The following is a 27,822-nucleotide window of genomic DNA, read 5'->3' as shown; positions in this document are numbered from 1 at the left end:
TTGGTTTGTTTAAAACAACATCCTTGAGAGAGAATTGCTAGGAAGGTAAATTAAGGTGTTTAATTTTGGATTATGACCTTTAGAATTCAATTTTATTTGAAATAAAAATAATGCTTTGCTTTTGTGAAGGAGGCAAGAGAGACAAAACAGCCATATGTGTCTACAGACTAGCATTGGTAATAATAGTATCAACACATTCTGCTGCTCAAGTTGTTTAATGGATAATTGATGCACACTGTTAAACCTGCAGCATACAAAATTAATGTTAATTAAAGACAAAACTGTTAACAATAAAAGCCATTAACAACTCTTATGTCACCACGGTCATGGAAATTTACACAGAAGCAGAAAGGATGTCAGAGTAATCGGCCAAATTGCAAAAGCATTTCCTAAAACTTCATCAGTCTTGCTTGTTCTTTTTCCCCTGGGAGATCCAAGCTGCATTACACCCTCAGTGCAGGCCTCAAGATTTGAGAGACAGGAGGGAGATAGAGACAGTCTTGTTGCATCCACTGATCAGTCTAAAAGCTGCCCCTGCTCCATGCTTATTATTTTAACAGTAACTTTCCATAACTTAGAATCCTTATCTTTATCACAGTACGTAAGGAATTGTAAATGCTGTGCTGGTTTCCCAGTTTTGTAAAGAAGATTCTCAAAATCTGGCCAGTAAAGGTGGCCACTGAACATTCATTATACAGCCAAATACTACTACCAAAAATGCAGCTGCATGCTCATTTTGACCTCTAAAAGGTTTTCAAACCAGTTTGCTTGTTCTAGATAAGCGATGCCCACCAGATTTCAGCAAAAGCTTGCTGACACGGTATGTTGGTTTGTGTGGGTTCTGGAAAGTAGCACAAATACTACAGAGATTCTTCACTAGAAGACCAGGTGTGCCCTGGTGTTTAAGGCTACGGTGAACTTTCAGAACGAGTAAACAAAAAGCCTTCCACCAAGTCGAGCTTTTGCAGAACTTCTCTCTGCTGCCACTACAAGTTCTTTCTGCAGGGATAAAGAGCGAAGGTTAGCAAAATGCAACTGCAGGTGCACGGCTGCCTTAAGCTTCCCTTGTGGATTTTGACCATCTCATTAGTGTCATATAGAAATGTGATGAGAAATGAGAGAGCAGCCCATTTCATCAGAGTAGCAATTAAGAAAATAGTTTGGCAAACAGACTGTTTCATTTTGGGAACTGGAACAAGCTGGAAGCCAATGACATGAGACTCTTGCCCATATAAACTGCATCTCAGGGCTAAGATCAATGGCATGAAGTGAGTGTGGACCACATGGTGCTATAACAACAGAACACAACTGCTTACAGAATGGCCTCACTTGCACTTAGCAATGCCTATGCTTCAGGTGTTGGATTATTCATCCTAATCTAGCTGAGAAGAATTTCCAGGTGTTTCTCCATTGCACGTTTTAACAAAAGAAGTCAAACACCATTTGTTGAAGACCTCAGCCTGGTACTGAGGCTTCCTCTGCTTACACGGAGAACCCGAGTCCTCATGGAGGTGATGCTACAGTGAGCAAAACATTGGAACTCAGCACTAAGAATATTGAACAAGCACTAAGTAACCTTCTAGCTGAAAAAATGGCTCCTCAGTGCATCATACAAATGCAGCAATTGGTGTTTGGCAATTTGCCCAAAAAAATGTGCATCTAAGGGAAGCAAAGAGAAACAGGTATACAAACATCCTAAATCAGTCAGGTGGGAACTGGACACTCTGTGCTTAGAAATACATGGCATATGGATGGCATTCACTGCAGGTGATAGCCAGGACAGCAAGCCTGTAAAGACTAAACGAGAGGGATGGTTTTGGGTGCCTGGTTTGCTCCACAGCTGAGCAGCCACTTTTTATCCAGGTTGGCGGCGGGAACAGTAAAGCTGGAAGGCACCTATGCTACATTTCTCATGGGCTCTCTCAGTATACTCCTAAGCAGTTTAGAATTCAGGCTGCTTTAAAGTGACTCAAATTTTTTAATTTAGGTGCCAAAGTGTTGGCAACTCCATAGCTCATCAATCTATAAAACACATTTAATTATCAGTTCAGAGAGTGATTTAATTAACTGTGTAAAGAACTTAAGAAGAACTTAAGACTTGAAAATGTATAAGATAAATGTGAGATTTTAGCTAGTATATGCAAGTGAGGTAGAAGGATGTTATGAAACAACCAACACAGTAATTTTTCTCACCTTTCTTTCAGATTTCACAGTGGTAATAGAACTCCCAAATCTTGATCGTTCCTGTAAAATAGCACTGCTGTTTATAATGCTGCTAGGTTTTTTAAAGTAGGACTTTTTAGTTTCTCTTAGTAGTTTGTTTTCCAGTTACTTACCTCAGGAGAAATCAGGACATACTGTGCCTGAAAGAAGAAAAAAAAAAAAAAAAAGGAAATAAAAAGTCAGTGGAAGAGAGTAGAAGACCAGTATGATAACCCTGGCTCCTAAACAGGAAAGTACAGTAATTTCACGAATACAAGCCGCAGCAATTTGACAAAAATTTTGGTGGAAACCCGGAAGTGTGGCTAATACTCGGGGGCGGCTAATATGTGAATAATTTTCTGACATTTACAACTCCAGACGTGCCAGCCAGGGCGCCGAGCCAAGCACCTGCCAGTAAAAGCCAGCATTCCACGATTGTTACAGTGTTACTGTGTTGCCCTGGCTCCCTGCAGGCAGCACGGGGGGCGGGGAGAGAGGCGGGAGAGCTCTCTTCTTCCCTCCTCTGCCGCAGCCCGGGGGAGGACGGGGGGGGAGGGCGCGCCGCCATTGCCGCGACTCGGGGAGCCGACGGGGGGGGGGGGGGCGCTGCCATTGCCGCCATTGCCGCGGCCCGGGGAGGACGGTGGGAGGAGCGCCGCCATTGCCGTGGCTCCGGGAGCCGACGGGAGCCCCGCGCAGCCATTGCCGCGGCCCGGGGAGGGGGGGGGAAGTGCGCGCCGCCATTGCCGCGTCTCGGGGAGCCGACGGGAGCCCCGCGCAGCCATTGCCGCGGCTCGGGGAGGAGGCGGGGTGCTTTGTCCACGCCCGCCGCCGGCGCCACGGGCGCAGGAAAGCTCCATCCCTGCCCGCCGCCGGCGCCACGGGTGCGGGAAAGCTCCGTCCCCACCCGCCGCCGCTGCCGTAGGAGCGGGGGAAGCTCCGTCCCTGCCTGCCACCGCGGGGCAGCGCCGACCCGGGGTGACCGAGCCCAGTGGCAGCGGCGGCCGGCCTCGAGCGGCAGCACCGGGCTGGGCCACCTGGCCCCGTCGGCAGCCCCTAGCGGGCCGAGCCTGCACAGCCAGTAAACCCCGCCCTCCCGCGGTTCTGTTACTAATTGCACGCGGGTCCTTGCTGTGAACGACAGAGCGGCTTATATTCGGGTGCGGCTTATTTATGGACAAAAACCGAAATATTTGCCAACACCAAGAGATGCGGCTTATACTCAGTGCGGCTTGTATTCGTGAATTTACTGTAATTTAAGAACGAACAGGAGGAGCCAAATTGCAGAGATTCAGAAATCTGAGAAAACCTTTTGTTTTCTGGAACCAAGGCAGAAGATACTCAGTATTTGTACTGGATGTAATTACAGTAATTTCACAACTATAAGGCGCACTGGACTGTAAGGCGCACTTTCTTTTTCAGTGAGGATCCGCCGCTGGCTCCCCCCACGCAGTTGCTGGCTGCAGCCCCGCCTCCACCTGGCTGCCGTGGCCCCGCAGGCCCGCCCCTCCCCGGCCGCTGCAGCCCTGCGGGCCTGCCTCCACCCGGTAGATGCGGCACTGCAGCCCTGCAGGCCCACCCCCACCTGGCTTCCGTGGGCCTGCCTCCACCCAGCAGCTTTGGCCCTGCCGGCTTCTCCCGTGGCTCGTGGCTCACACTTCTGGGTTGGCAAATTTCCGAACTTTGTCCACATATAAGATGCACCGGACTATAAGGCGCACTTCCGGGTTCGGGCCAAAATTTTAGTCAAAAGGGTGCGCCCTATAGTTGTGAAATTACTGTAGTTAGTTGTCATTCAAAACTTATATCCAGAATTCACTTTTATGTGAATTTCACATGCTTACCCAGTCCTCAGGACAGGGAGATGTCCATGATGTGCAGTGGCCTGTCACATTCCCTGAGGATGTCTGTCTGCCATTGTAAATATAAACACGGCCAGCAGCCCCACCAGACAGGATTGAGGTGACACCGTTAGTTCGCAGTGGGGATGCCACAATAATTTCATCTGCACATATTACAAAGAGGACATAACACAACAGAAGTGAATTAATGGTAGACCAAAGCAAGGGAAAGCTCGCATTTACATTCCTCTAGATGCCACAGTTCCTATTAATGATAGCAGTTAAAATGTTTCAATTTCTGATTGAGTTGCTTGGGATTTTAGAGAGGTTTCCCTGTAAGGCACAATGGAATACTGGTACAATTCAACTGAGAAAGCAGGCTGTATTTAGCACTCGTATAAATATGTAGGTGATCAATTTTCCTGTTGCCAAAAGCTAAACACTTCCCTTCTGGTCTAGATTCACCAGGCTTTACCTAGCCCATCGCTATCCAGATCACTTAAGTATATGTCTCCTCCGAAACGAGAAAACCTCCTGTCCCCACTGAATGTGCTGAGCAGAGAAGGTTTGGTGCTGTTTGACAGGTCATATACCATAGCTAATCCAGCTTGATGCAGCACTGAAGACATAAATAAAATCCTAGACGAGCTGTCTGGAAAAAATACAAAAGCAACCAGATGTTGAGCATCAGACATAGGAACTCAGGTTTAATACAATTACAGGTGATACTGGCATTACATAAAATGGACAAAATTAATATAATGTATCAAATAGCATCAAAAATTATATGGGATTAACACTAATTAGCATAGGAAAAAAACCATTTTTTAGTTATAGTACCAGGGGAGAAATGCATTCAAGCTAGACTTCTGCAGTTTGACATCCTCAATTCCTTACTGTCTACTGTCAGAGTGAGGACAAAATACCGTGTTGTTTCAATTCTGAGAAATATGCAGTCTGCTTGAAAATCACTGTTACATAAATAATGCAAAGTATTAATGCTGTTAAAGACCCATTGAAACTGAGGCACAGTAAAGGACTCTACATATAAGGCATATACAGGTGATTGCAGTGATCTCTAATTTTTTTTTTTAAATTACATGGCAATTTAAAGGTCCCTCTTCCCTTAAACATTGTATCTCTCCTCAAGTCATGCAGAAACAGAATCCTAAAGCAGAAATGGTCTCCAATTTTCAAGACATACCTGCAGTAGGTGCACCCACCACCAAAACTTTCCTTTTGTTCCCAGCCACAGACAGCACACCACTGGCCAGAGACAAACCCATTCTGCCCATCTCCTGTTAGATTTTTAAAACACCTATGTAATTTCTACAAAATATCACTTTACTTCAAATTATTCATAGGTCCCATACTAAAGAAGCAGCCCTACCTTTTCTCCAGTTATCTCAAACCAGGGCTCTGTACTTGGTGGGTTATACCCGTACACCTTCCCAACACTCTGTCTGACATCCGGCAGGAGGGGATTGCAGCTGCAATTACAATGCAATATATTATTGTACGTGGTTTCCCCTTTTACTTTGCAGTATTAGAGCCTGACAAATTCTAGAAATCTACTTTAGTAATTCCCATACTTGTTTTAAGTAATTACACAATACTTAGAGTGCAATACTTGATCTGTCAATCCACGTTTTTATCATCCAATACATCATTGTGTTTAATTTGCTTTTAAAAATGCTATCTCAAAGTAAGAGATATCCATCTGGCTATTTAAGGCACTCTTACTCATCAGCATTTTTGTGACCCCTCTCCCACCCCAGGGAAACCCAAGAAGTTCTTGGGTGTCTTTAAATAACAAAGACCTATCCTAGAGAGGGTATAAAAACACTTGTCTTCATAAGGAAGGCTGAAGGCATAAAAATATTAATCTAATAAAAATATTATAAGCAGAACAAAAAGGAAACTTCCTAAAAAGCTGTAAGTCTAATCTGTTGTAAATCTTAAACCTTGCAGAAGTAGAACAGACTGGAGAAGACAGCAAGCTGTCACATGCAACACACCTAGAACAAGTCTTCCATGTAGGGCTACCAATCAGCAGTAATGTCATGTTCTCCAGCTGGCAGCTGGCAAGTGAAAAGCCAAACCAAGCATAGTTTTCTTCCCCCTCCATCAGCCAGTTGGCATCCTGTACTGACAGAAGTCCTGAGAGACCAGAAAAAAACATGAGTTAAATCTTGGTGCACCCTGGCATTGAAAAACCCATTTGCAATTCTCCACTGATTCATCCTATGACAAGTTTCTCTGTGCAAAATTACACTGTCCATGACATGGCATCAGTAGTTGTTGACTTTGCTTGCTCACCCTGCAGCCCTTCTGGCTGGTGAAAGCTTTCATTTGGCACAGTCTGTTTCTCAATCCTTCCAATAGCCTACATGAAGTACATGAAAGCTACCACTTGAGCCTGCACTAAACTACTTACTGTTTATCAGAACTTGTAATTCTTCAAGGGTGCTGGGTGGGAGAGCTTCAGATCATTCTGGCTATTATTTAAATAACTCATTCTATGCTTTGGTTTTACAAAGACGTCTGTTAACAGTGTTTTGGAACCCATGTTCTTGTGGTTTCTAATTTTACATGAATTAGAATAAGCTTCCACAATTAAGCATTATTGTAAATCTCAATTACACAATTCTGACAAAGCTGCCCAAGCTTTATTATTTAATTTCATATATTACATTTCCTCCTTCATTCACGAGAAGCCTCATCACCTGTACTCATTAACTGGATTCACTTGTAGCATTCCTCTTTAGCCACATGCAAAAGCTTACAGAATGATAAAGATTCATTTGTTGAGGTTCATTTGCAATTTTCCAAGAGCCGTAAGCCTACCCTGGACTCGCAATCATTCCTTGAACCTATTGCTTTAGCAAGGTCTCCAACACAGTTTCCCACAATTGTTCTTGCTGTTCCAAGCTGGGACACTGCAGTCTGGATGAACAGAAAACTGGATAGGAAAGACCTGGTTGAGATGATCCCTCTGACAAGAGCAGAGAACCATGTATTGTTCTCTGAATGCCTGCAACAAGTGGAGTGCCTTCAAGGATCAATTTTTTGACTCAACCTGTTTGACACTTTATTATAAATTATTTAGACAGAGAAACAAGGTGCCGTTTTGTGAAGCTGGCAGATAACAGGAGATTGCAGGGGGGTGATCCCATTCAGAGGCACCCAGGCAGACTGGAGTAACAGGCTTGTTACGTTTGGTCACAGTTTTGGAGGTAAGCACATGACTGAACATGCTGAGATCATGCAACAACAGCTAACATTTATTCATGGATGCCTTCTTTTATAGAAAGTTCAAAATTCCTGTGCTTAAACACCCGATTAGTCAAAGTCTCAACACTGCCCAACTCACGAGTCAACTAAATGTCTACATTCAAAATTAAACAAGATTAGCTAAAGTTTCTAGCTTAAATTTAAATCTAACCTACTGTTACCTCACTCAACTTGTTTATTTCTACTCTTTAACAAACTAAGCTAACCAAATCAGAGTTCTTTTACAACCAAATTTATCTATATCGCTTCAGATCAGCTGTAGCTGGCACACAGGCTGACAGGAGCCTCAGAAAATTCAGTGAGGGTGAATGCAAAGCCTGACCCTGGGAAAGGAGATGCCCTTGCACTGATACATACAACTGGGGATGGACTGGCTGAGGAGCTGCTGTGTGGAAAAGGCCCTGGAGATCCTGGTGGGAAGAGAGCTGAGTGTGAGGCTCTGACAGCAGACAGCCAACAGTGTCTCAGACTATGAAAGCAGGAGCATGGCAAAGAGATTGAGAGAAGTGATTGTTCCCTAATTCACATCTATAATATGTTGTTCCACAATAGGAAAGATGTTGACAAACTGGAGCAAGTTTAGTAGGGGTGTTCCATGCTTTCTGTGCCTATAAGATCACTCTGCATGGTGGGAGGAAAATAGACAATGAACATAAACTGAAACAAGAAAGGTTCATCCTGGCTGTAACAATAATTTTTTTTTCCCTATGAGGACTGTCAAGAAGTACAGTAATTTCACAACTATAAGGTGCACCCTTTTGACTAAAATTTTGGCCCGAACCCGGAAGTGCGCCTTATAGTCCGGTGCGCCTTATATAATGTACAAAGTTGCGAAATTTGCCAACCCGGAAGTGCGAGCTCGCAACAGTCCCCAGCCGAGCAGAGCTCGCCCGGCAGCGGCATCGGGCGAGCGCCGGGCCAGGGCAAGCCTGGCGGCATCGGGGTAGTGCTGGCGCAGGGGGAAAGCTGACGGCGGCGGAGCAGGCCGGGCGTGGGGGGAAAGTGCGGCGGCACAGCCCGAGTGGGGGGGAAAAGCTGGCAGCATTGGGGCGGTGGCCGCGCAGGGCGGTCCTGCCAGCATCGGGGCAGCGGCGGCGCGGAGGAAAAGCCCGGGGCTCCTGGCGCGGCATGGGGCACACAGAGCGCCAGGGCAGTGCGGGGAGGGAAGGAGCCACAGCAGCCCTGAAACGCCGCCGCCCCAAGCCCCGCCTTGCCAGCCGGCGCCGGGGGCAGACAGGAGTGCCGGGGCCCGCACATGGGGAGGGTGCTTGGGGCTGCGTTTAAAGGCTACACCAATCTGTGAAAAATGTTTGCAAATTGAGCACCTGACAGCAATTTGTTACTTTGTTGCACGTGGCGCAGCTCCTCGCTGCAAAAAAAAAGTGCGAGCCGTGAGCCGAGCCGCAAGGGGGGGTGGCGCCACGGGAACACCAAGCCGTGAGGAGGGGTGGCACCGGCCAGCCCCCGGCCAGCAGCAGCCGCACAGGGAGAGAGGGAGCAGGCAGTGCTGCGCCACACCGAGCCACGGGTGGCCCCGAGCCGCCCCAAACCACGCCAAGCCATGGCGGCCCTGAGCCGCCCTGAACTGCAGCAACCCTGAGGTGTGAGCCGTGGCCGCCCCGAGCCCCGCCTCACTAGCCGGGGGCAGGTGGGAGTGCCGGGCCCCGCACACAGGGAGGGCGCTTGGGGCTGCGTTTAAAGGCTATGCCAATCTGTGAAAAATATTTGCACCTGCCAGTAAACTCCACGATTGCGGGATTCCGTTACTAATTCGTTACTTTGTTGCACACGGCATGGATCTTCATGGCAAAAAAAAAGTGTGCCTTATAGTCTGGTGCGCCTTATGGTCATGAAATTACTGTAGAACAGCTGCCCAGAGTGGCTGTGCAATTTCTATCACTGGAGATTTTAAGATGCAACTGGACAAAGCCCTGAGCAATTTGATCTGGATTCAAAGCTTATTGAGTAGGAGGGACACCCTCTGAGATCACTTCAGACCTGAATTATGTCATGATTAATTAAGAATAAATACAGTAATTTCACGACTACAAGGCACACCCTTTTGACTAAAATTTCCCCTCGAATCCAGAAGTGCACCTTATAGTCCGGTGTGCCTTATCTGATGTACAAAGTTGGAATTTTGCCGACTTCTGGGGGGTGCGCCTTATAGTCCGGTGCACCTTATGGTCGTGAAATTACTGTAACCAGGCACATAAACTATGGGAGGGTTAATTTACTCAACAAATATTACCTTTGTCACTCCTGTTGAAATGAGAGTAAAATGCAACCACAAATCCTCTCTGCTTCCCACCACCGGGTGCATATGGAGAGCCCACAACCAGATCAGCATTTCCATTTCCATCAACATCAGCTGCCAGGAGGGACCAACCAAAATTACAGTAGGAATACTGCAATAAACAGTTAGTTTAAGCCTGAAATAGAACTGAAACCATCAATTCTGTTGCAAAATAGAGCAATTTAATTCTAAAGAGCTAACTTTGCTTCTGACCAAATTATCCTCCCACTCCCTGGCTTCAATTTTGTTTACTTTATTTTTTTGTTTGGTTTTGGTTTGGGATTTTTTGGTGGCTTTTTTGTTGTTTTGAGGGCTATGCACCTTTCTATTCACCCTGCTGCCTTCCTGCACTTGGGTATAAATGTCTTTCCCAAATACAATCAATCTAAGCAAGCACCTGCTTGCTCCATCCCCATCAGTCTAAATTTCATTGCTATGATAAGTTGAATTTTAACATTCTTTTCTTAAGCCCATAAGCTCTTTTCTCCTTTCTCTCACCTTCTGCCTGTGTTAGCCTGGCTAACAGGACAGTATAAACAGGATATTACATTATTAATATACCTGACAAGTTATGGTAATGTTTGGCTGAGGTGCCAAGCCTCTTCCTTCACTTCCAAAGTAGACATACACAGCACCCTAAACAGCAGAAAAAGAAAATAAAACATCAGAGCACCTCAGTATCAAGAGAGCATGTCAGTATCAAGTATTAAATCCAAGGCCAGTCACAAGGAGTGGAACAATTCTGCAAGGGCTATTCATACAACTTCATTTTTCCTCTCAGAGCCTTCCCATAATACTTTCTTCCCCACCCCAAACCTAAGAATATCCATGGGTAATGGGTACTGCTGTAACCAAGCAACAAAGTAGAGAAGTACATTTTCATCACACTACGTGTAAGGAACAAGGGCAGTATAGTGTATATTTATACTCATAATACATGTGTTCAGATGGCTCAAATTTTGATAATTACCATTTAATGAAATGGCAAACAGTGCTAGGCACAACAGATGCACACAATTTTCCAAGGGGTGAGTCTAAATAAAAGCAACTTAAATTCTTATTTAGACAGTTAAATTAGTATCTAAAATTATGAAGAGTTTTAAGCTTAATGGATACTGTTTAAATTGAAACATTTTACCTCTCAGTTTGCATGACCTAAAAACACTCAGAGACCATTATATGGGCTTATCTGGTAACCTGCAAATCATTAACCCTCTGTAACTTGATTATTTTAGTAAGTGTGTCTGTGTTCACATCAAAAATTAGATATCATTTGTTGGTCTTGTGACAGCATATAACAAAAGTCATTGACCCATGAGGTCCATTCTAGACTTTCTGTTCCTAACCAAAAAGGGTACACTTGTATTTCATGAATGGTCCCTTACATTTCCAGCATGTCAGTGCTGCAAAGTCGCAATCTGGTTTGTATTTCTAATGTGCAAAAAGGCCACTGAAATAAAAATACAGGTAGCTGTCATTGCTCTAGTCAAAGTACCCACAAAGGTTATAAACTTCTGTTTATATTAACAGTGTCACGTTGAACAACAGAAAATCTCTTTTTCATTTCAATGTTTAAAAAAGTATGTGTCAATGAAAACATGCAGTTTGAAGAATTTAAAAAAACCAACAAACCCATGTTTGTAGCTTACTTTGTAAGTAAGAAACTGAGATCCCACAGAAGGTGCTCCAATTGCCAGATCTGGCACTCCATCATCATTGAAGTCCAGGACTGCCAGGGCAGAACCAAATCTTCCTGAAGGCTAAAAGAAAAGGGATTGCTCTCATGTTTTCAAATCAAAATCATGAAAATCAAATGTATATTTGCAGAGGGAAGAACTGGAAACAGATGACAGAAATATTTCCAAACAATTCTTTTTCTTCTAAGTAATAAACCCCATGACAACACACTAATTCAAAGTCAACTGTGTTAAAATGAAGGACAAATGAATATAATATGGTGCTGCTTTGCTATTCCTTCTTCTGAGTCCAGCCCACCATTGATGTTAAGTTTAAGTCTTTACTGTTGACAGCATTATGACTGAGAACCACTAAAACACTGTAAGAAGACGGCAGCTGCTACTGCACAGTTTTGTAGCCACAGAAACAAATTAAAAGGAAACATATCTAATTTCTCCTTGTGATCTTTTTTGTGAATAAAAGTATCGCCTACAGAGGGTCATATTTAACACTCAAAAGTGTCATTTGCTCCTATGTCTTGGTTACAAACCAGCCACCATCATGTCAAATTAGAGTTTTCTCTTTTTTTTTCAATACTCTTACCACAGACAAAATTATCTGGGGAGAAGCTAACAATTAAGGAAGAAGTGTAGCCTCAAAGGATTTAAACATATCAAATTAATAATTTTAGATTAAAAAGGACAGGAAACACAATATTTTCTTAAATGCTGGGACTAGAATGAGCTATACTGTGACTTACAGAGGCACAACCTGATTTTTATTTAAGGAGACTTTATGGTCTAATACTAACTTATCTGGTACAGTAATGGAAGCGAACCTACAGCTTACCATCAATTAAATTCTTCCTGGGACTTTAATAATGATTATTTTTCTTGAAAACCATATGATGCCATATGACATCAGGAGGAGTGTCTCAGGAATAATACTCATACACATTAATGATACCACTGTTCATTCAAAATTCACCAATTTTCAGGCAAAATAAAAAAAAAAGTGACAAACATCTGCCTTGACCCCTTACCTGGTGACCCTGTAGTACTTGGTCAGCTTTTCCATCCAGATCCATGTCCCCTGGTGGCAAACCTGACTGGTTGCCATAGACCACATACACCCTTCCTATCTGAACATGGCCCATGGTGCTGTACCCTGGTGCTCCAGCCACCAGATCTTCATATCCATCCTGGTTTAGGTCAGCTGAGATCAGTGCCCTGTACAGTAAGGGAGACAACAAAATCAGCATTAGTTTCCAGACTACCACAACATTAGTGGGGGAAAAAAAACCCCATAATTCAGATAAACCCTATATTGTTTTGTAAATATCTATACAGCATTTTTAATATCATAAATTTATTTGTGTTTTCTTGAATTAAGTAAAACCAGAAAAATAATCTTTCATCAATGCATGAGATCTGCAGGAACTGCTTTTTACTGACATTAGGCATCTGAGAGCAATCAGAGCAAGGAGCATGAAAAAGGGCTGCTTGCATATGACAAAGAATACGAAAAAAAAAAATTAAAATATCTTTTAAACTGAACATCTGATTTAATTGATTGACTTAACAGGAGATAAGCAAAAGGATCACAGGTCTCAGTAAGGTGTTGGAGTTTAGAGAGGGAACATGGAAAGAACTAACTACTGTTAATTTAGCCAGTGTGAAGTAAACTCAAGAATTAAATCCAAATTTTGAGGCAAAATAAAGGAAGTTAGAAAAGCAGCAATGCAAATTTATTTTATTAATCTTCCCTGTTGCAGGTTAAGGTAGAACCTTATTGGCAAGGAGAGAGAATATGCCTCTCTCTGTCCTGAATCTATCTTTGAACTCCCTACTAGTCTAGACTATTCCTAAGTCTTGGTAGACATCATCAGTCATCAACCCATGACAGATGATTGATTTTGCACAGACACCATCCAACAATCAATAAAGAGTAGCAACAACCCTTTACTGTTCAAAGCTAGAGACACTGTCAGTTCTAATATTGGTTCCTTCCATTTTGAGTTTGATCAACATCTGAAAGAAAAATCTCATGTGTTAACTTGCTGTTCTGGACATACAATATAAGTCATTCCCTCAGATCTGTACCACTAATTGATTTGCACTGCCACCTTTGAAGAGTATACAAAGGACCAGTAATAATATTTTGGTTGGTAGTCAAAATTTTTAGAAATTAAGAGGAAGGTGGGATGAAAAAAATTACCAACCATCCAAGCCTAGCATAGGGTGAAGTCACAAAATAGGAAGCTGCTGGCTTGGAGATGCGCTTAGAAGGTTTCTGATGTGTAGCTCCTAATGCTCTCCAGACATTGGTTTTAAAAGCATGGTTTATCAAGTGGAGGGATTTCTGAAATAAAAATAATAAAGGGACATGACAGTGGTTAAAGTACAGGTTGTAACTCTAGAACATTTTGGAACACCTCAAAAATCAAGTCACTAACAGTGGAAATCACCACATGGATTTAAGAGGACTCTGACTCAGATCATAAACACCATTTTAGAAAGACAAAACTCTGCATGTTCTAAAGGGAGCACTACTACAGTAATTTCACAAATACAAGCCACAGGAATTAGAGCAAAATTTTGGTAGAAACCCGTAAGTGCGGCTAATACTCGGGGGCGGCTAATTTATGAACAAAAATGTGATATCTGCCCTTACCTAGTATCATGCCAGTCCAGTCCCAAGCCGAAACAGTTTGAAATCCATGGTTTCCCATTGTTCCGACGATGAACCAATCAGAGAACAGCTTATTGCCTGCCTGTGGATGGCGGCGTTACTGAGGGGCGGGGGTTGTTATCGGGGTGAGTTACCTCGGCGAGTTACCTCGGCAGTTCGATAAAAGTGTGTGATATTTCTCTGTACTTTTTAAAGTGTTTTCAGTCTTGTGCGGCTGCGCGGCTGGCTGGGCTCGCAGGGAGAGGGCTGGGGGAGGCACTCGGCTCGCAGGGAGAGGGGTGGAGCGGGCGCTCGCCCCGCAGGTAGAGGGGTGGAGGGGGCCGCTCGGCTCGCAGGGAGAGGGGTGGGGAAGCCGCTGGCCCCGCAGGGAGAGGGGTAGAGCGGGCACTCGCCCCGCAGGGAGAGGGGTGGAGCAGGCACTCGCCCCGCAGGGAGAGGGGTGGGGGAGCCGCTCGGCCTGCAGAGAGAGGGGTGGGGGAGCCGCTCGGCTTGCAGGGAGAGGGGTGGGGGCGGTGCTCGCCCGCGGGGCTGACCGGGGTGGTTGTGCTAGCATGGAGATGCGGCTCCCCTCAGAGCTCAGTTGCCTGCCCGCACGGCTGAGCGGCTGTTTAAAGGCAACGGGGATCCATTGGGAATGCTCGCAAAATGACCACACTCTTGTTCGTGTCTTTTTCGGCTTGTAAATAAAGAGTGCTGCCGCAGCTATTGTCTGTGTCTTTTTTCACTTGGAAACAATGTTTCCGAGGTCGGCAGTAAGCCAGTAAGCCCCGGCGATCCCGTGATTGTGTTACTAAATGACGACTTTGTGAAAGTTTGCCGTGAACTAAAGTGCGGCTAATATTCGGGGTGTGGTTTATTTATTGACAGAGACATCAACGTTGCCAACACACCGGAAATGTGTCTTATACTCCGTGCAGCTTGTATTCGTGAAATTACTGTAATCATTCGCTGCTATGTTTTGCTGGGAGTTCTTAACCCTGAAAAACCATCATATGTCTGAAAAATGTAAATACTAAATATATATTTTGTCTTTTTTGGTACTGTAGGATATGTTCTAACTTCACTATACAATGAGTAAAGTTTAATATTTGAGTATTTATGACGTATCTATATATATATGTATATATACATATATATATATTAACAACAGTACTGGAATGTCCATTAAGTCGCCTACTGTTAACATCCAGAGACTCTGCTCCATCATGCAGCATTTCACAGAGAAACAAAAACCAATTTTATACAGAGATGAATTTTACCTGACACATCCGTTACTTCTCACTTACTGTTGCCCAAGGTTGTATGTTGAATTGAACTCCTCTCTCTGTATAGTTTATATTCTTCTCAAATGTTTCTATAAGCAAAGAAGTTGTATTCTTGGGATGTTCATGTTTTGATTGTCTGTTTTTGCTAAAATAAAGAAGGCGGTGATAAGAATTAGTAGAACTGAAATAATGTCTCGAGGTAAAAGCCACTCTCATGTTCTGCACAGTTCCTTTTTACAAAACTTATTCATGCTAAGAGAATCTCACATTCATACACAAAAAAATTACCCAAAATACCTCTAATTTTCAGTAGCTCACTCTCCACATCAGCAGAAGACTCTCATCACTGAAGCTTTAAACCATCAGATCTATACTTACATGTGTCTGTCCTTGTGCTCCTTTGTGCAGTTTATGAACAGAGGGTTCTCAGGCAAGTAGCAGTCACTAAAGAAAAATACACAAAAGCACGTTAAAGATTTTACCCTCAATGGAAGTAAAACTAAAAATAGAGTTTTTATCCTTATTGATTCCTCTGTTAGAAGTCATCAGTTTTCTCAAGAAAATCAAAATTAGAGCATCATAACCCTTAGAAACCCTTATGATTTTATGACTTTGATTATGTTTTGTATGAATATCACATGTCTTTATAGAGGTTTGAAGGAAACTCATTGTAACATGCAGGTATGTGAATCCAAAGTGCTTTTCATGAAATTGCCATTCTGGAACAAAGAATGTAAAGGATTGTGCCAATTCTGTATTTCAAACACCATTTCTCAAGATAGTAACAGTGATGTTTTTTCATATAAATGGATGCATTAATTGCCACTGTTTGTCTTCTGAAGTTATTGACAAAAAGGTTGTATTTGTAAGAGAGCTGTACAAAGTTAAACTTCTATAAAAATATGAAATTGAGTAGAAGCCTGAGCTTAAACACTAGAATATATCCTCTTACTCTTTCTAATCCTATTGGCCTTCAGAGTCTGAAGGTAATATCTGACCTCTCCTCAAAAGGGACATCTTTGCTGACTGATAGTACGAGCCAAAAGGTGCAGGCTCAGATTGCTAGTCCAGGCAGAACCTCAGGGCATGGCTATGCAACATTTAAGCAAACCCTTGAGTATGTCTTAAAGAATGTCCCAAATTTTCCCTGCTAAGTATCACCTGGGCATGCCAGAGAGGCAGGCCAGGGAAAAGCAGTATGAACACATAAAAATACAAACTCAAGACCTGTGTAATCCTGTGCACCCAGGTAAAAGGCTGACATGGAAATCCCCTTGTCCAAGTGAGGATCTAAGCCCAGCACCTCTTCTAGGAAAGATCCTGCCTTAAGAAGAACAGTTAGGTGGGTATCAGCGCTTGACTGACTGCTGCATGTCATAGTTCAGGATACACACTATACCTGGTTCCATTCTCTAGCATGTGGCTCGTCAGCTCAAAAATGTTGTTGGTCCAGAATGCCATGTCATCCACTCCTCCAAGGAAATATTCATGGAACTTCTCCACCAGAAATGGAGATTTACTAGCAAATGTTGGAAAAAGCTAAGAGACAAGCAACATACTCAGTAAGACGGATCACACTGTCTCCATGCTACATGTTCATTTTTATAAAGGAAACAGAAAACCAACCTTGCCAACAAGAAGCCTTTCTCCATGTCTGGAAAAAAAAAATCAGAAATAAAACTTGCTTCATTTAATACTAAATTATTTAAATAGTTCTTTTCAAGAGTCCTATATGGTAAATACTATGCAAGTCATTACATTTCTGTTTTAGTTGTTGATATATTTTTTAAAGTTGTAATGTAAAAAGTAATATATAAACTTTATTTCCCTTAATTTTGAAGGATTCACAGTTTTTATAAATGTCATGTGACTATTGGTAATTAACTGAAATACAGGATACAGCTAAGCTATTCAGGGTATTCAAAAGCAGACACTGCCAGATATTGAAAGTCTCTTTTGAATTATTTTTGGACTTGAAGGGATCTAAAGGATCTACATAAAGTGTAGATAAGGCATGTATCCAGAGACTCCTTCTGTGCATGATAATTAAACTGCTAACTCACCACAGTGCAATGGTACTTGAAGACACAGCTGCACTCAAATAAACAGGCTGAAATACGTTAAATGCATAAATGCATTAAATAGCTAAGATTCACCATCTGTGGTGCAATAATTAATTTAACAGTCATTAAGTAGTCCAAATTTGAATCCTAGTCATTAAAGAAATTCAGATGTTCTGTGATTTTGGGCTCTAGGAGGGAGTCTTCATTGCTGACATCAATGTGTAAGGAGTTTCAAGTATAATTATCATATTTCTCCTACATATGTTTCACTTACAAAAGCTCAGGCAGAGATATTCAACTTACAGTTCAAAAAACAGCATATAAGTACATTCAGCAATTGTGCTTTCAGTTATGATATCTTTTCCATAAAATTCCTTATAGATAGCTGCTAGGTCTTTGACAGGTACATACCTAGAAAGAAAAATAATGTATTACAACAATAGATGTTCCACATCGCCTGATAAAAGATTGCAGTTATTGTAATAACAACAGCCTATAAAATATTCCAGATTTCAAAAGAATATATGAGGTCATGAAGATTTACAAATACCAGGATTGCACATGCAACTGAGAGGGGGAAAAAAAGTGGATATCCAAATCTTCTGCTCACTTTTATGCTTTTAAAACTGTCCGAATTCAATATCCTCAACTTTCAAAACTTTAAATAAATCTCACTGAGATTGCCAATTAACTGATTTATTTTACTAGATGCTAGGAGATTCCAGCAAAAGGTTTTCTCTAGTTATTTTATATATAACTACTTATAGCTTAAGACATAAATAAGTTAATCTTTTTTGCTGTGTTCCCATACATAAAACTTTCTTCTATCCAACCAGTTTTTCATGGCAGGGAAAACAGTAAATACGCATATAAAGAATACCAAACTCATAACATTTAAAATAGTTGCAAGGGTTTCTTTTGAAAGAAAAATAAAGGGCAGCATTTTGTTAAAACAGATTAATAGATAATTATGTGATGTTTTATTTCGTTTTGTAATATATATTTATGCAAAAATAAACATTAAATACTAAAGAAGGCAACTTCATTATCTTACCAACTCGATGCCAAGTAACTGAAGTCCAGCTCAAACTGACTCACAACATCTCCTCCTGAGGATGAAAGAATGAAAAAACTCCACATGGCCCAGTGACCAAAAACTGTTAGCTGTCATGGGTAACAATGTACATGAAGCTATGTATGGCTCTTCTCTATGTATTTATTTATGCACGCAGATCTTCCAAATATATATTTAGAATAAACAAATTATTCACCTGAAGTATGCTGCACATTTTATACCTCCCACAAATAATGTACATTGTGATTTAAAATCATAGTAATGACTCCATCCAAATTTTAGCATCCTTTGGTCTGCATTTTGGCTTTAATCCAAGTGTCCATATGCCTTATCGCATCCCCTGAAACCCAAGGACTGGTACAGCAGAGCTTTGCAAGCCATGGAGGAGCGCAAGAATACAGTGCCCATATGCCATTCCTGCATTACCCAGGACAAGAGCCAGAATCAAGCACCATGGTTTTGAAGAGGACTAGTCAATACAAGGATTTACAATTGGCAAACAAAAACATTACCAAAATCTCCAACACTGTGAGCTTCTGAGTATGAACCATGAAAATCAATCTGGAGAAAGAGAAAAACAAGAGAACTGCCTGTTTCTTTTCATATGAGCAGAAACAAACTCTCCAAGCAACATTAATGTTTACAGGTCCCAAACCTGACCAACTTCAGTCTTACAAAGTTTGTGACATTGTGTCCCTCCAAAAATCTTCCTGAAACAGGGCTCCAGCTTTTCTCTTTCCTCCCCACCACAGTCCAAAGCAAAGCTATCTGTTCCAACAAATCCAGTTGTATCAATAAATAAAACAATATAGGCTTACTTCTCCCATGGCCTTTAGAAATCCTTGGTCGATGCCCAGGCTATGCCAGCTAACATCTGCCACGATATGTGAAGCAATTCCAAACAGGAAAGCCACCAGCTTCTCTGTAGCCTACACAACAACAATCCATTTGTCTGTCATTTTACTCCTGTCTTTAAGAAAATGTTAGCATATTCTGTATTTTCTGTGTTATACAAGGATAAAGGTGAGAAGCTCTTACAGTCCAAGAGTTTACCAGGACAAAGTGCTGATCGCTCATTGCTTGGTGCTGTGGTCAACTTTTCTAACTTGAGAAGCTTTAAGCAGTTTATACAGACTAAGATCATAGAATTACATGGTTCATGTGAGGGTAATTTGCATACTTCAAGTTAAATGTGTACTGAACTGCTTTTCTGGACCAAGGATAAATACTTTCCACTTCCAAGGACCGAACATATACAGAACAATACATTCTTCTGAACACTCACCTTTGACAAATTGTTTTTTCTTTTCTCCTACATAGCTCACAGACCATTAACAAGAGCAAATCTGGACTAAGTTCAAGATTTCACAAGTGAGAAGTATAAAAGGTATCTGGTTTTCAAATAGCAAACCCTTAACCAGATCTCACAGGAATGCAAGACCACCAATCATATTTGAAAGTTTGGACCTATGAAATATATCATAAGCACCAGACCACAGTAGAGATAACTGAAAGACTTTATATGGAAACTGTAAATTTTTTGTATGGTAAAGATTAAAACAGAATTTCAAGTGTTCCTATATAAGCAGAGACTTTAATAGAAAAATGTTGGGTTTTTTCTACACCTCACAAAGGATGAAATTAGAACTAGTGAAGGTGAAGAAAACAGTTGAAAAACAAAGTAAATCAAGCAAAAGTTAATCAGTCTTACCTCATTCCAAGGTTGAGGATAATTCCTTCTGATATATTCAATACTTGTTTTGAGAAATGGCGACCAGTGAGTGTCTTCAGACACTTCATGGAACATTCCTATTGCAATAGAATTATAGCGATATTTGATTTATTCTTTAGGGAAAAATGAAATAGAAGAAAAGAAAAAGAAAGGGTTTTCTCCATTAAAAACCCCACACACTTTTGTTCAATTTCATGTCAGACAGATGATACATTTTGCATTCCAGCTAATGAAAAGAGTCAAAACAGACTTGTTTTTATCTGATTTATGCTATCAAAACATATACTAGATTTACCTTCTGTGATTTAGGTTTGAAGCATCTGAAATGTTTGTGCCTGCTCTTTTTCTCTGTGCCTGAGAATAGGTACAGTATAATGAAAAGCTGTTTCCCAAGCAGAGAGGATAAAGAGAGCTGACAGAGAAAACCTGTTGATTAAATTAATGCATCCACTTGAATGGTAGAAAAGTTGTAGGGAATGGCAGCCAACTCAAAATGTCATGTTTTCTGGCAGGTATCAGTTTCCACAGGGCAGAGGAAGGCTATGTCATCATTATGACCACAATCATTTTCAACAGAAAGGCAAACTAGCCAAGATAAAGTCCGTGTAGAAGGAGAAAAAGGGAGAAAAGCAGGAAAAATCAGGTTTCATTTCAAGAATCAATTACTACTCTCACCTGAATTTAGGCAGAAAAGATTGTGTGAGATATTAGAGTGACCTTGCCTAAAAATTTCTGTGTACCTACACGAAGCTAAGTGCAAAGGGATGTTGACATAAAGAGATCAAGCAGCACACGATATCAAATTCTGTAAAGGGAAAGAAGGTAGGCAGGACATTATTCAGACCATCAGTACTCTTGGAGGAAGAGTGTGTGTTTATTGACACAGCAGTGTGAAAGTGCACAATGTAAGGGTAGATTAAACACTGGGAAAGCAGACCTTGGGGGTAACTCAGTTACTTTTTGGCCTCTTGACATTTTACAGTGCAGCTGAACTAGATAAAAGAAGGATGGTACTTGCTTGGCCAAAATCAGAGCAGCCTTCTATATCTAAGTTTGTCTCCTGTCCAAAGAGGCAGTCTGGATGGTTTTGTTCTTGATCTTGTCACACTCAGAACAGCTCAAGTCTGAAGAGAGACCTATTGCTTCCATATTGACTAAGGAGACTGCTGATGAGTGGTTGAACTCTAACAAGGAAGGATGGACTCAAACATCAGTGAAAGAATGAAGACTGGATACTGCAGCTAGAGAAGTTGATCTGGTAAGACAGGTCAAAACGTTTAGACGGGAAAGATGAGGTAGATAGATAAAACTAAACAAAAGTAGGAACTGAAAAAAAAATCCCAGGAGAATATCAGTTATGAAAACAAGGAAACCAAGACTGAAGTTTGGGACAAGAAGTTGGCAGAGCCAGGTAGAAAACTTAGAGCAGTGATCCAATGAGTGACAGAAGACAAGACCAGTATTACAGTAATTTCACGACCATAAGACGCACCGGATCATAAGGCGCACCTCCGGGAGTCAGCAAATTTCGCAACTTTGTACATTATATAAGGTGCACTGGACTATAAGGCGCACTTTTGTTTTTTCAGCGAGGAGCTGCGCCGCGCGCAACAAAGTAACAAAGTAGTAACGCCTCCCTGCCAGCACTGCTCCCGGTGCCTGGGGCCCCCCGCGGCTGCCCCTCCATTGCTACTTGGCGCTCCTGTGGCGCCGCCTCCCTTCGCGACTCTCACTTCCGGGTTGGCAAATTTCACAACTTTGTACATTATATAAGGCACACCAGACTATAAGGGGCACTTCCGGCTTCGGGCCAAAATTTGAGTCAAAAGGGTGCCCCTTATAGTCATGAAATTACTGTAAATGCTAGAACAGAGAGGTGATCTGGATGTGAACTGACCACATCAGAATATGAACCAAACAGCCTGTAGCTGGCATAACCAAAAGAGAGCATCAACAACCTCTGTCTGACAAAAATGAAAACTTTGCCTGCAACAGTGTGATTTGGCTCTAAACCAAACAAAGATACTAAGTACACCTCAAATTTAATGGAATTTGCATGGCCTACTAAAATAAACTACAGTAATTTCACGATTATAAGCTGCACCATTTTGACTAAAATTTTGGTCCGAACCCGGAAGTACGGCTTATAATCAGGTGCGGCTTATATATGGACAAAGAATGAAAAGTTGCTGTTTTAGTTTGGAGGAGAGGTGTCTACTGAGAAAGGCAGGAACTTCTCTTTGAAATGGAGAATGTAAACCCCCTCCCTCCAAATTATTATAATTTTGAAATCAAGGGGTTTTCAGGCAAAAATATGGGAATTAGGAATAACAGTTCTTTTCTAGGGAAATTAAAATAGAAATACAGTACTACAAAGAAACAAACTCCAAACCCTGACAAAGTCAGAGTACAACCTGACATCCCGTCAGGCAGGGTGTTGGTAGCAGTCCCATTAAATGATGGTTGCAGTCCTCTAGCAGTGACAGATGTGATTCAGTTGAAGCAGTGATTCTGTAGAAGGTGCAGTTCCCCTCCGGAGGTCCAGTGGTGATGTGGAGAAATCCAGTTTTCCTCTGGAGTCCAGTGGAGAAAGGGGCTACCTCAGTGTCCCAAAACCTCTGTTTTTATTTTGGTAAGAAACGTTGGGCTCTTCCCCCTGGCTGGAGCATCTCCCAATGGGATGAAGTAATTTTATCAGTCCCACAGTGGGACTCAATGGGCCATTAGCAGAATTGACTCACTGGAGGAAGGATGGGTTGTGAAAAGATAAAGAACAATGCCCTGCCTGGTTTCAATGGATGGCCCATTAGCAGAATATCTCCCATGGAGATAAGGATCACTGCCCCCACCCTCAGCAGATGGTGATAGAATTGATACCTTTTATCACACTCTGTATTGTAACGTGCTGCTTATAATCAGGTGCAGTTTATATATGGACAAAGAATGAAAAATTGCCAACACCTGGAGATGCGGCTTATACTCAGTGCGGCTTATAATTGTGAAATTATTGTACTTCCAATACTTTAAACTTTGACTAATATATCAACAATATTGAAGCCAGTAAGGCTGGATATCCTCACACAAAGTACTTATCACTGCCCTGTCTCTGGTATCTGCCTAAACTCCCTAATAGTTTGTAGTTGGAGGCCAGGCTCTTTAACCCATTTGCTAAATGCTCACTATCCAGATTTACCCTTTCGGTAGCAAATATCCTACAGTAAGGCCTAGCTGGCTGTTTTAAAGCTCAGATGTTGTTGGAGTAGCTGATTATGATCAAGAGCTGACTTTCCAGAACTGAAAAATCAGGGACCACTTGCAAGTCAAGACATATTTTTTGCAGCTATTGCAAGAAGGTGCCAATTTTGTAGTGCAGTCTTTTGATCTAAAAGACTGACATTAATTTCCAACAAGAAGAGTAAAAGGCAAAAGACTGCACTCTGGAAAAAGAAAAGGCTTTAAACTGGGATGTTATTAACACTTGCCCACCCACCCCCAGCAACTCCTACCCTATTTTGTTTTTTGGCATTTTAGGGATTTTTAGATTCTCCTATCTTCTTTTGGACTGATCTAATAGAAACTAATAATTTTTAATATGGAAATAGCTTTAGGCCTTCCCCAAGATTTATTAAAAAAGATCATTTTGTCCTCTCTGTACACAGTAATCTGACCTAATTTAGTCAAACAGTATCCTTCTATCAAATTGCCCTACCCATTAAATGGTTAAATTTAACCTAGAGTTACTTTTTAAAACACTTCCAAATGTGTTATTTCATTATGAAGTCTCTAAAGTCTCAAAAAAGGCTCTAATAAAAATGGTGGATAGTTTTTGCAGGAAAGCAAGAAAGTGTTTTTGGCCCCACTTCATTTCTTACAATGTAACCATTTTCAACCCACTAAATTCTGTAGGATTTTCACGTAAAAATGCAGTTGTTCTAACATTGGATTTATAAAGCTTCTCTTACCACGTTTGCAGATTGGAGAATAAAAGGCATCAGGATAAATGCTCCCAGCTTGAAAAGCATCTTGGTGATTTAGTAATAACTGGGGAAAGGATGCGGGACGAAAAGGAATCAGAATGTTATTGCACAGCACAAAACTACATTTTACTGCCAACATCCAAGATACAAAGATTCTAAATGCCAGAAAAATACAACTATTATCTTAGTAAAATACACCATATGGTGCAAAAACTTTGCAGTCATTTTGCTGTCCCTAGGTTTGTTAAACCTGCTTTCCCAAAGTCCTCTACTGATTCTTCTGATACAACTGCTCACACAGATTATGACTAAAGAAGATAGGAAAACATGCAAGAAACCTCGCAAAGTATGTATACATATATATGTGTATATATATATACACAAATTGGTATATTGCTATATTTCTGTAATAATATGCAGAAGGAGTAAAATTATTTTGAATAAAAAAAAGATAAAAATACAGTCTGGGCACAATATTGATACACATTACTGAGTATAGTAAAGAAAGGCAAGACAGAAAGAAAAACATTCACAGAGAGGTGGACAAAATTAGGCAATAATATACTCCTACCTGTCTATAATTAACACTCCCTTCATGCTCAATGAAAAATTCCAGAGCTCTATGTGCTGAAAAACAATATATTGAAGTGTTGATTTATAGGTATTGTGTCCAGGCCCACATTTTGTTAGAAGCACTAGCAGAAGCAGAAGACACCACATTTTCATACCTAAGCCAAGTGTCATGTGCATGAAATACAATTTGTCACAGAACTGTGTATCTGTGAGGGGGCAGGCTTTCCCACCTGGGGAGTTAATAAGGAAGTGCTCTTTCTGTGGCACATCTTAAGTCTCTCTCTGATCCCCAGCTCCCAAGCTGACCAACCAAGCTGAAATCACAAGGAAATGAACTCTCCATGTGCAGAAATGAGCTACAGCAGTGAACTGACAGGACCACACCCAGCACATGTAAAGCATGGAAGCATGGACCATAAAGTTCTAGCAGTACTGTATTCAAGCTTCATTGTTGTCCTTAACAGTGGGAAAGGTATTTTGGGAATCAATACGGGTGTTTAACAGTTTGATTAATTTTTAACACACATGAAAAGTAACAAAAATCCAAAGTCAGCAAGGTAAATAACACTATTTATTCCCTGAATCGGGAGATATTCTTACTGCCAAAATCTTTATTTAGCTGGCATAACAAGTGAATGAAATGAACTGACATCCTTTTCTTAGATGTCTCCAAATTAATATTAGATCCCAGGAATAATCTATCAATGCTATTCTAAAAATACCCAACATTTCCTGTAAAACTATTTACAAATATTGAAGTTAATTTGTTCCTTACTAAATAAATCACATCACAAAACACCCACCCAAAACCAAACAACAAAACAAACAAAAAACTCCCCCCATCAAATCCAAAACAATTCATTACTATTCTGGAATAAGAGCTAGACAAAACTGTGGGTGTTTGAATGAACTTTCACTTTGAATTTTACCCAGTAATCTAAATCATTCTTATACAAATAAGATATCTTAAAGATCAGCCTTGCACCAGAAGAGAAACAACAACAACAACAACAAAATAATAAGTAATAATCTAAAATTTATGGCTCAGACATTTCTACACACATCTCAGATTCCTGTGTGGGAGAGCTGCAGTTTGGCAGTTTGCTTCTTCTGCCTCACACCTCCCCCGCACTTCTCTCACTACTCAAGCAGTGAGGTTCTACAACTGCACCTTTACATGGAGTTTTATGCCAGATCCTCACAGTCCCACAGAGCCTCACAAGTCTGACAGGAACCCCTAGAGCATCCCCACTCGGACCTGTCTCCAGGCATGGCCATGCAAGTAGGACACAGCACAGCTCTGCCAAGCACACTGAACATGATCAACATTCTGAACAGGCAGAGCTTTTCTCCATTTTAAAAGTACTTTCCAAACTCTGTCCAGAACTTCTTTGGTCCTGGCTTTGAGTGAGAGGAATTCCTTTCTACGGTTTGTTGTTTGGTGTTTTTACATTTTTGTTTGTGTGTTTTTTGGGGCTATTTGCTTCTTTTTGTTTTCCTGGAGCACTCAGTGTTTGAATTTTTGAAGTATTTTTATCTTATCTTTATCATCATAGACTTTTATGTGAATAAAAATAAGAGCACTCATTTTAGCAGCATCCGAGCTAATTGCAGTTTAATGAAATTTTCCGACAAATTGACAAAACTTGTTGTAAACTATGACCCAATAGCTCAGCATACACACAACTCCTCAGACAGCCAAGATCTTTATATTATATAAACACAAGTTTTCTGCAACATGCTCCCTTGATTAGAAAAAGAAAAAAAAAAGACTGCTTTGTCATTTTTGTAAGATTTGTAAGCTTGTTTCTCTTTGCAGATCTCTTTTGTCAAACACACTCTGTTCTGGCAAATCTGTTATTTCAAGTCCTCAGAAGTTCTTACTCGGTAATTAGAGCCCTGAGCTTGCAGAGTTGTGTGCACTTGCCTAACCTCAGGCAGCATGACTTCTCCTACAGATTATTATGGGTTTCTTGACACATTGTTAGGAAAAGCAAATTGTTTCAGGATGCTGACCATGGGTACAACACTCAGTAAGAGAACACACTCCAGTCTCAAACAACATGAATATTCCCAGTCTTTTAATTGTTCAGTACTTAAAGGCTGAGAAAATTAAATGACTAAAATTATCTGAATAAACATTCTACATTTTGTCCTCTGTTTGAGCAATGGATTTAGAAACAAAACCAGAAGAACAAATAACTAAAAAGGTCAATTATTATGAATAGCTGTTTCAGAATAACCTCACTGCTCTTGTTTGTGCTTGCAATAACTGCGGAAGAAACCAGATTTTAAAAATAGAACAGGCAAACAAGAAGTTCAAAACAGAAATATTTCTCCATTTTGATGTTCTCTCAGTTCTCTCCTTCATTCTCTACAAGTCTAGGCTGTTTTGGCTACAGAGAGCAACCTACCAGAAAGAGACACAGAACAAAACTTTATGATATTATTTACAGATAGAAACACATTACAGAATTTTATCTACTGGTGCAGGTATGGCATAATTAATACAGAGTTACCACAAAGGACTTGTGTTATTCTTTAGTGTAAATATAATAATCCCATGAATTGCCTAAAGCATTCATTTTCTTTCTCCAAACCAAACTCTGTCTGCGTACAACTCACAGACAAAAACATTCCAGTTACATAATGCCTGTGTCTTAGGAGACGGAAAAATACGCAACACAAGTCAATTCAAGCTTTTTTCTTACAAAAACAGCAAAATTTCAAATTCCAAAATCAAACGACTCATTTATCCTATCTGTTATTCACATTTTTAAAATGACGTGGACTGTTCATTACTTTAACATTATTTCCTCCCTCTGCTTTCCAGCTGAATTGGAATTTACTTCACAAGAAATTCAAAACATAAGAAAATATTTTGAACATGTCTTACCTATTTCAACATGTGTTGAAATTCCACACGGGATACATCTTTGACAGAAATGGTTGAGTATAAAGAGCAAGACAAACCAAATCCTCAGACCAACCATGATGCCAGCTGGCTCCAACTGTGGTTTTCAGAAGCCTGGAGCAGTAGCACTGTGACCTTTGAAATGTAGGTTACGGAGCATGCCTTTTCTTTCACACATATTGCTGACACAGCAATCAAACGACTGCCAAATTTGAAAGGCTA

General features: G+C 41.1%; 1 protein-coding gene across 1 annotated transcript; it reads right to left on the bottom strand.

Moving 5' to 3' along the window:
- Positions 1-196: 196 nt before the first annotated feature.
- GPLD1 (glycosylphosphatidylinositol specific phospholipase D1) lies at positions 197-27,744 on the bottom strand. Its single transcript, XM_033077495.2, has 25 exons — positions 27,583-27,744; positions 24,685-24,740; positions 24,099-24,177; positions 20,116-20,213; positions 19,223-19,333; positions 18,917-18,965; positions 18,384-18,438; positions 17,633-17,740; positions 16,893-16,920; positions 16,666-16,805; positions 15,645-15,710; positions 15,288-15,411; positions 13,532-13,671; positions 12,353-12,539; positions 11,283-11,393; positions 10,195-10,269; positions 9,589-9,745; positions 6,062-6,203; positions 5,434-5,533; positions 5,248-5,341; positions 4,519-4,695; positions 4,047-4,207; positions 2,337-2,363; positions 2,194-2,244; positions 197-999 (listed from the first exon to the last, which is right to left on the bottom strand). Exons 1-25 carry the CDS (start codon positions 27,677-27,679, stop codon positions 922-924), a joined length of 2,511 nt encoding a protein of 836 aa, XP_032933386.1. The 5' UTR covers positions 27,680-27,744; the 3' UTR covers positions 197-921.
- Between the last annotated feature and the right edge of the window lie 78 nt (positions 27,745-27,822).

This window comes from Catharus ustulatus, chromosome 1, assembly GCF_009819885.2.
Source record: "Catharus ustulatus isolate bCatUst1 chromosome 1, bCatUst1.pri.v2, whole genome shotgun sequence".
NCBI lineage: Eukaryota > Metazoa > Chordata > Aves > Passeriformes > Turdidae > Catharus > Catharus ustulatus.
The sequence above is the reverse complement of the archived record's forward strand: the minus strand, read 5'-3'. Positions and strand labels throughout refer to the sequence as shown.

What these genes read in the sequence shown, in the direction of transcription:
- GPLD1 (XM_033077495.2), bottom strand. Translation starts at nt 27,679, where the DNA reads ATGGTTGGTCTGAGGATTTGGTTTGTCTTGCTCTTTATACTCAACCAT. An exon ending in AAGTACTACAGGGTCACCAG is followed by an intron (nt 11,394 to 12,352) that starts GTAAGGGGTCAA and finishes CTTTTCTTTTAG; the next exon opens with CCTTCAGGAAGATTTGGTTC. An exon ending in ACATTACCATAACTTGTCAG is followed by an intron (nt 9,746 to 10,194) that starts GTATATTAATAA and finishes TGTTTATTGCAG; the next exon opens with TATTCCTACTGTAATTTTGG.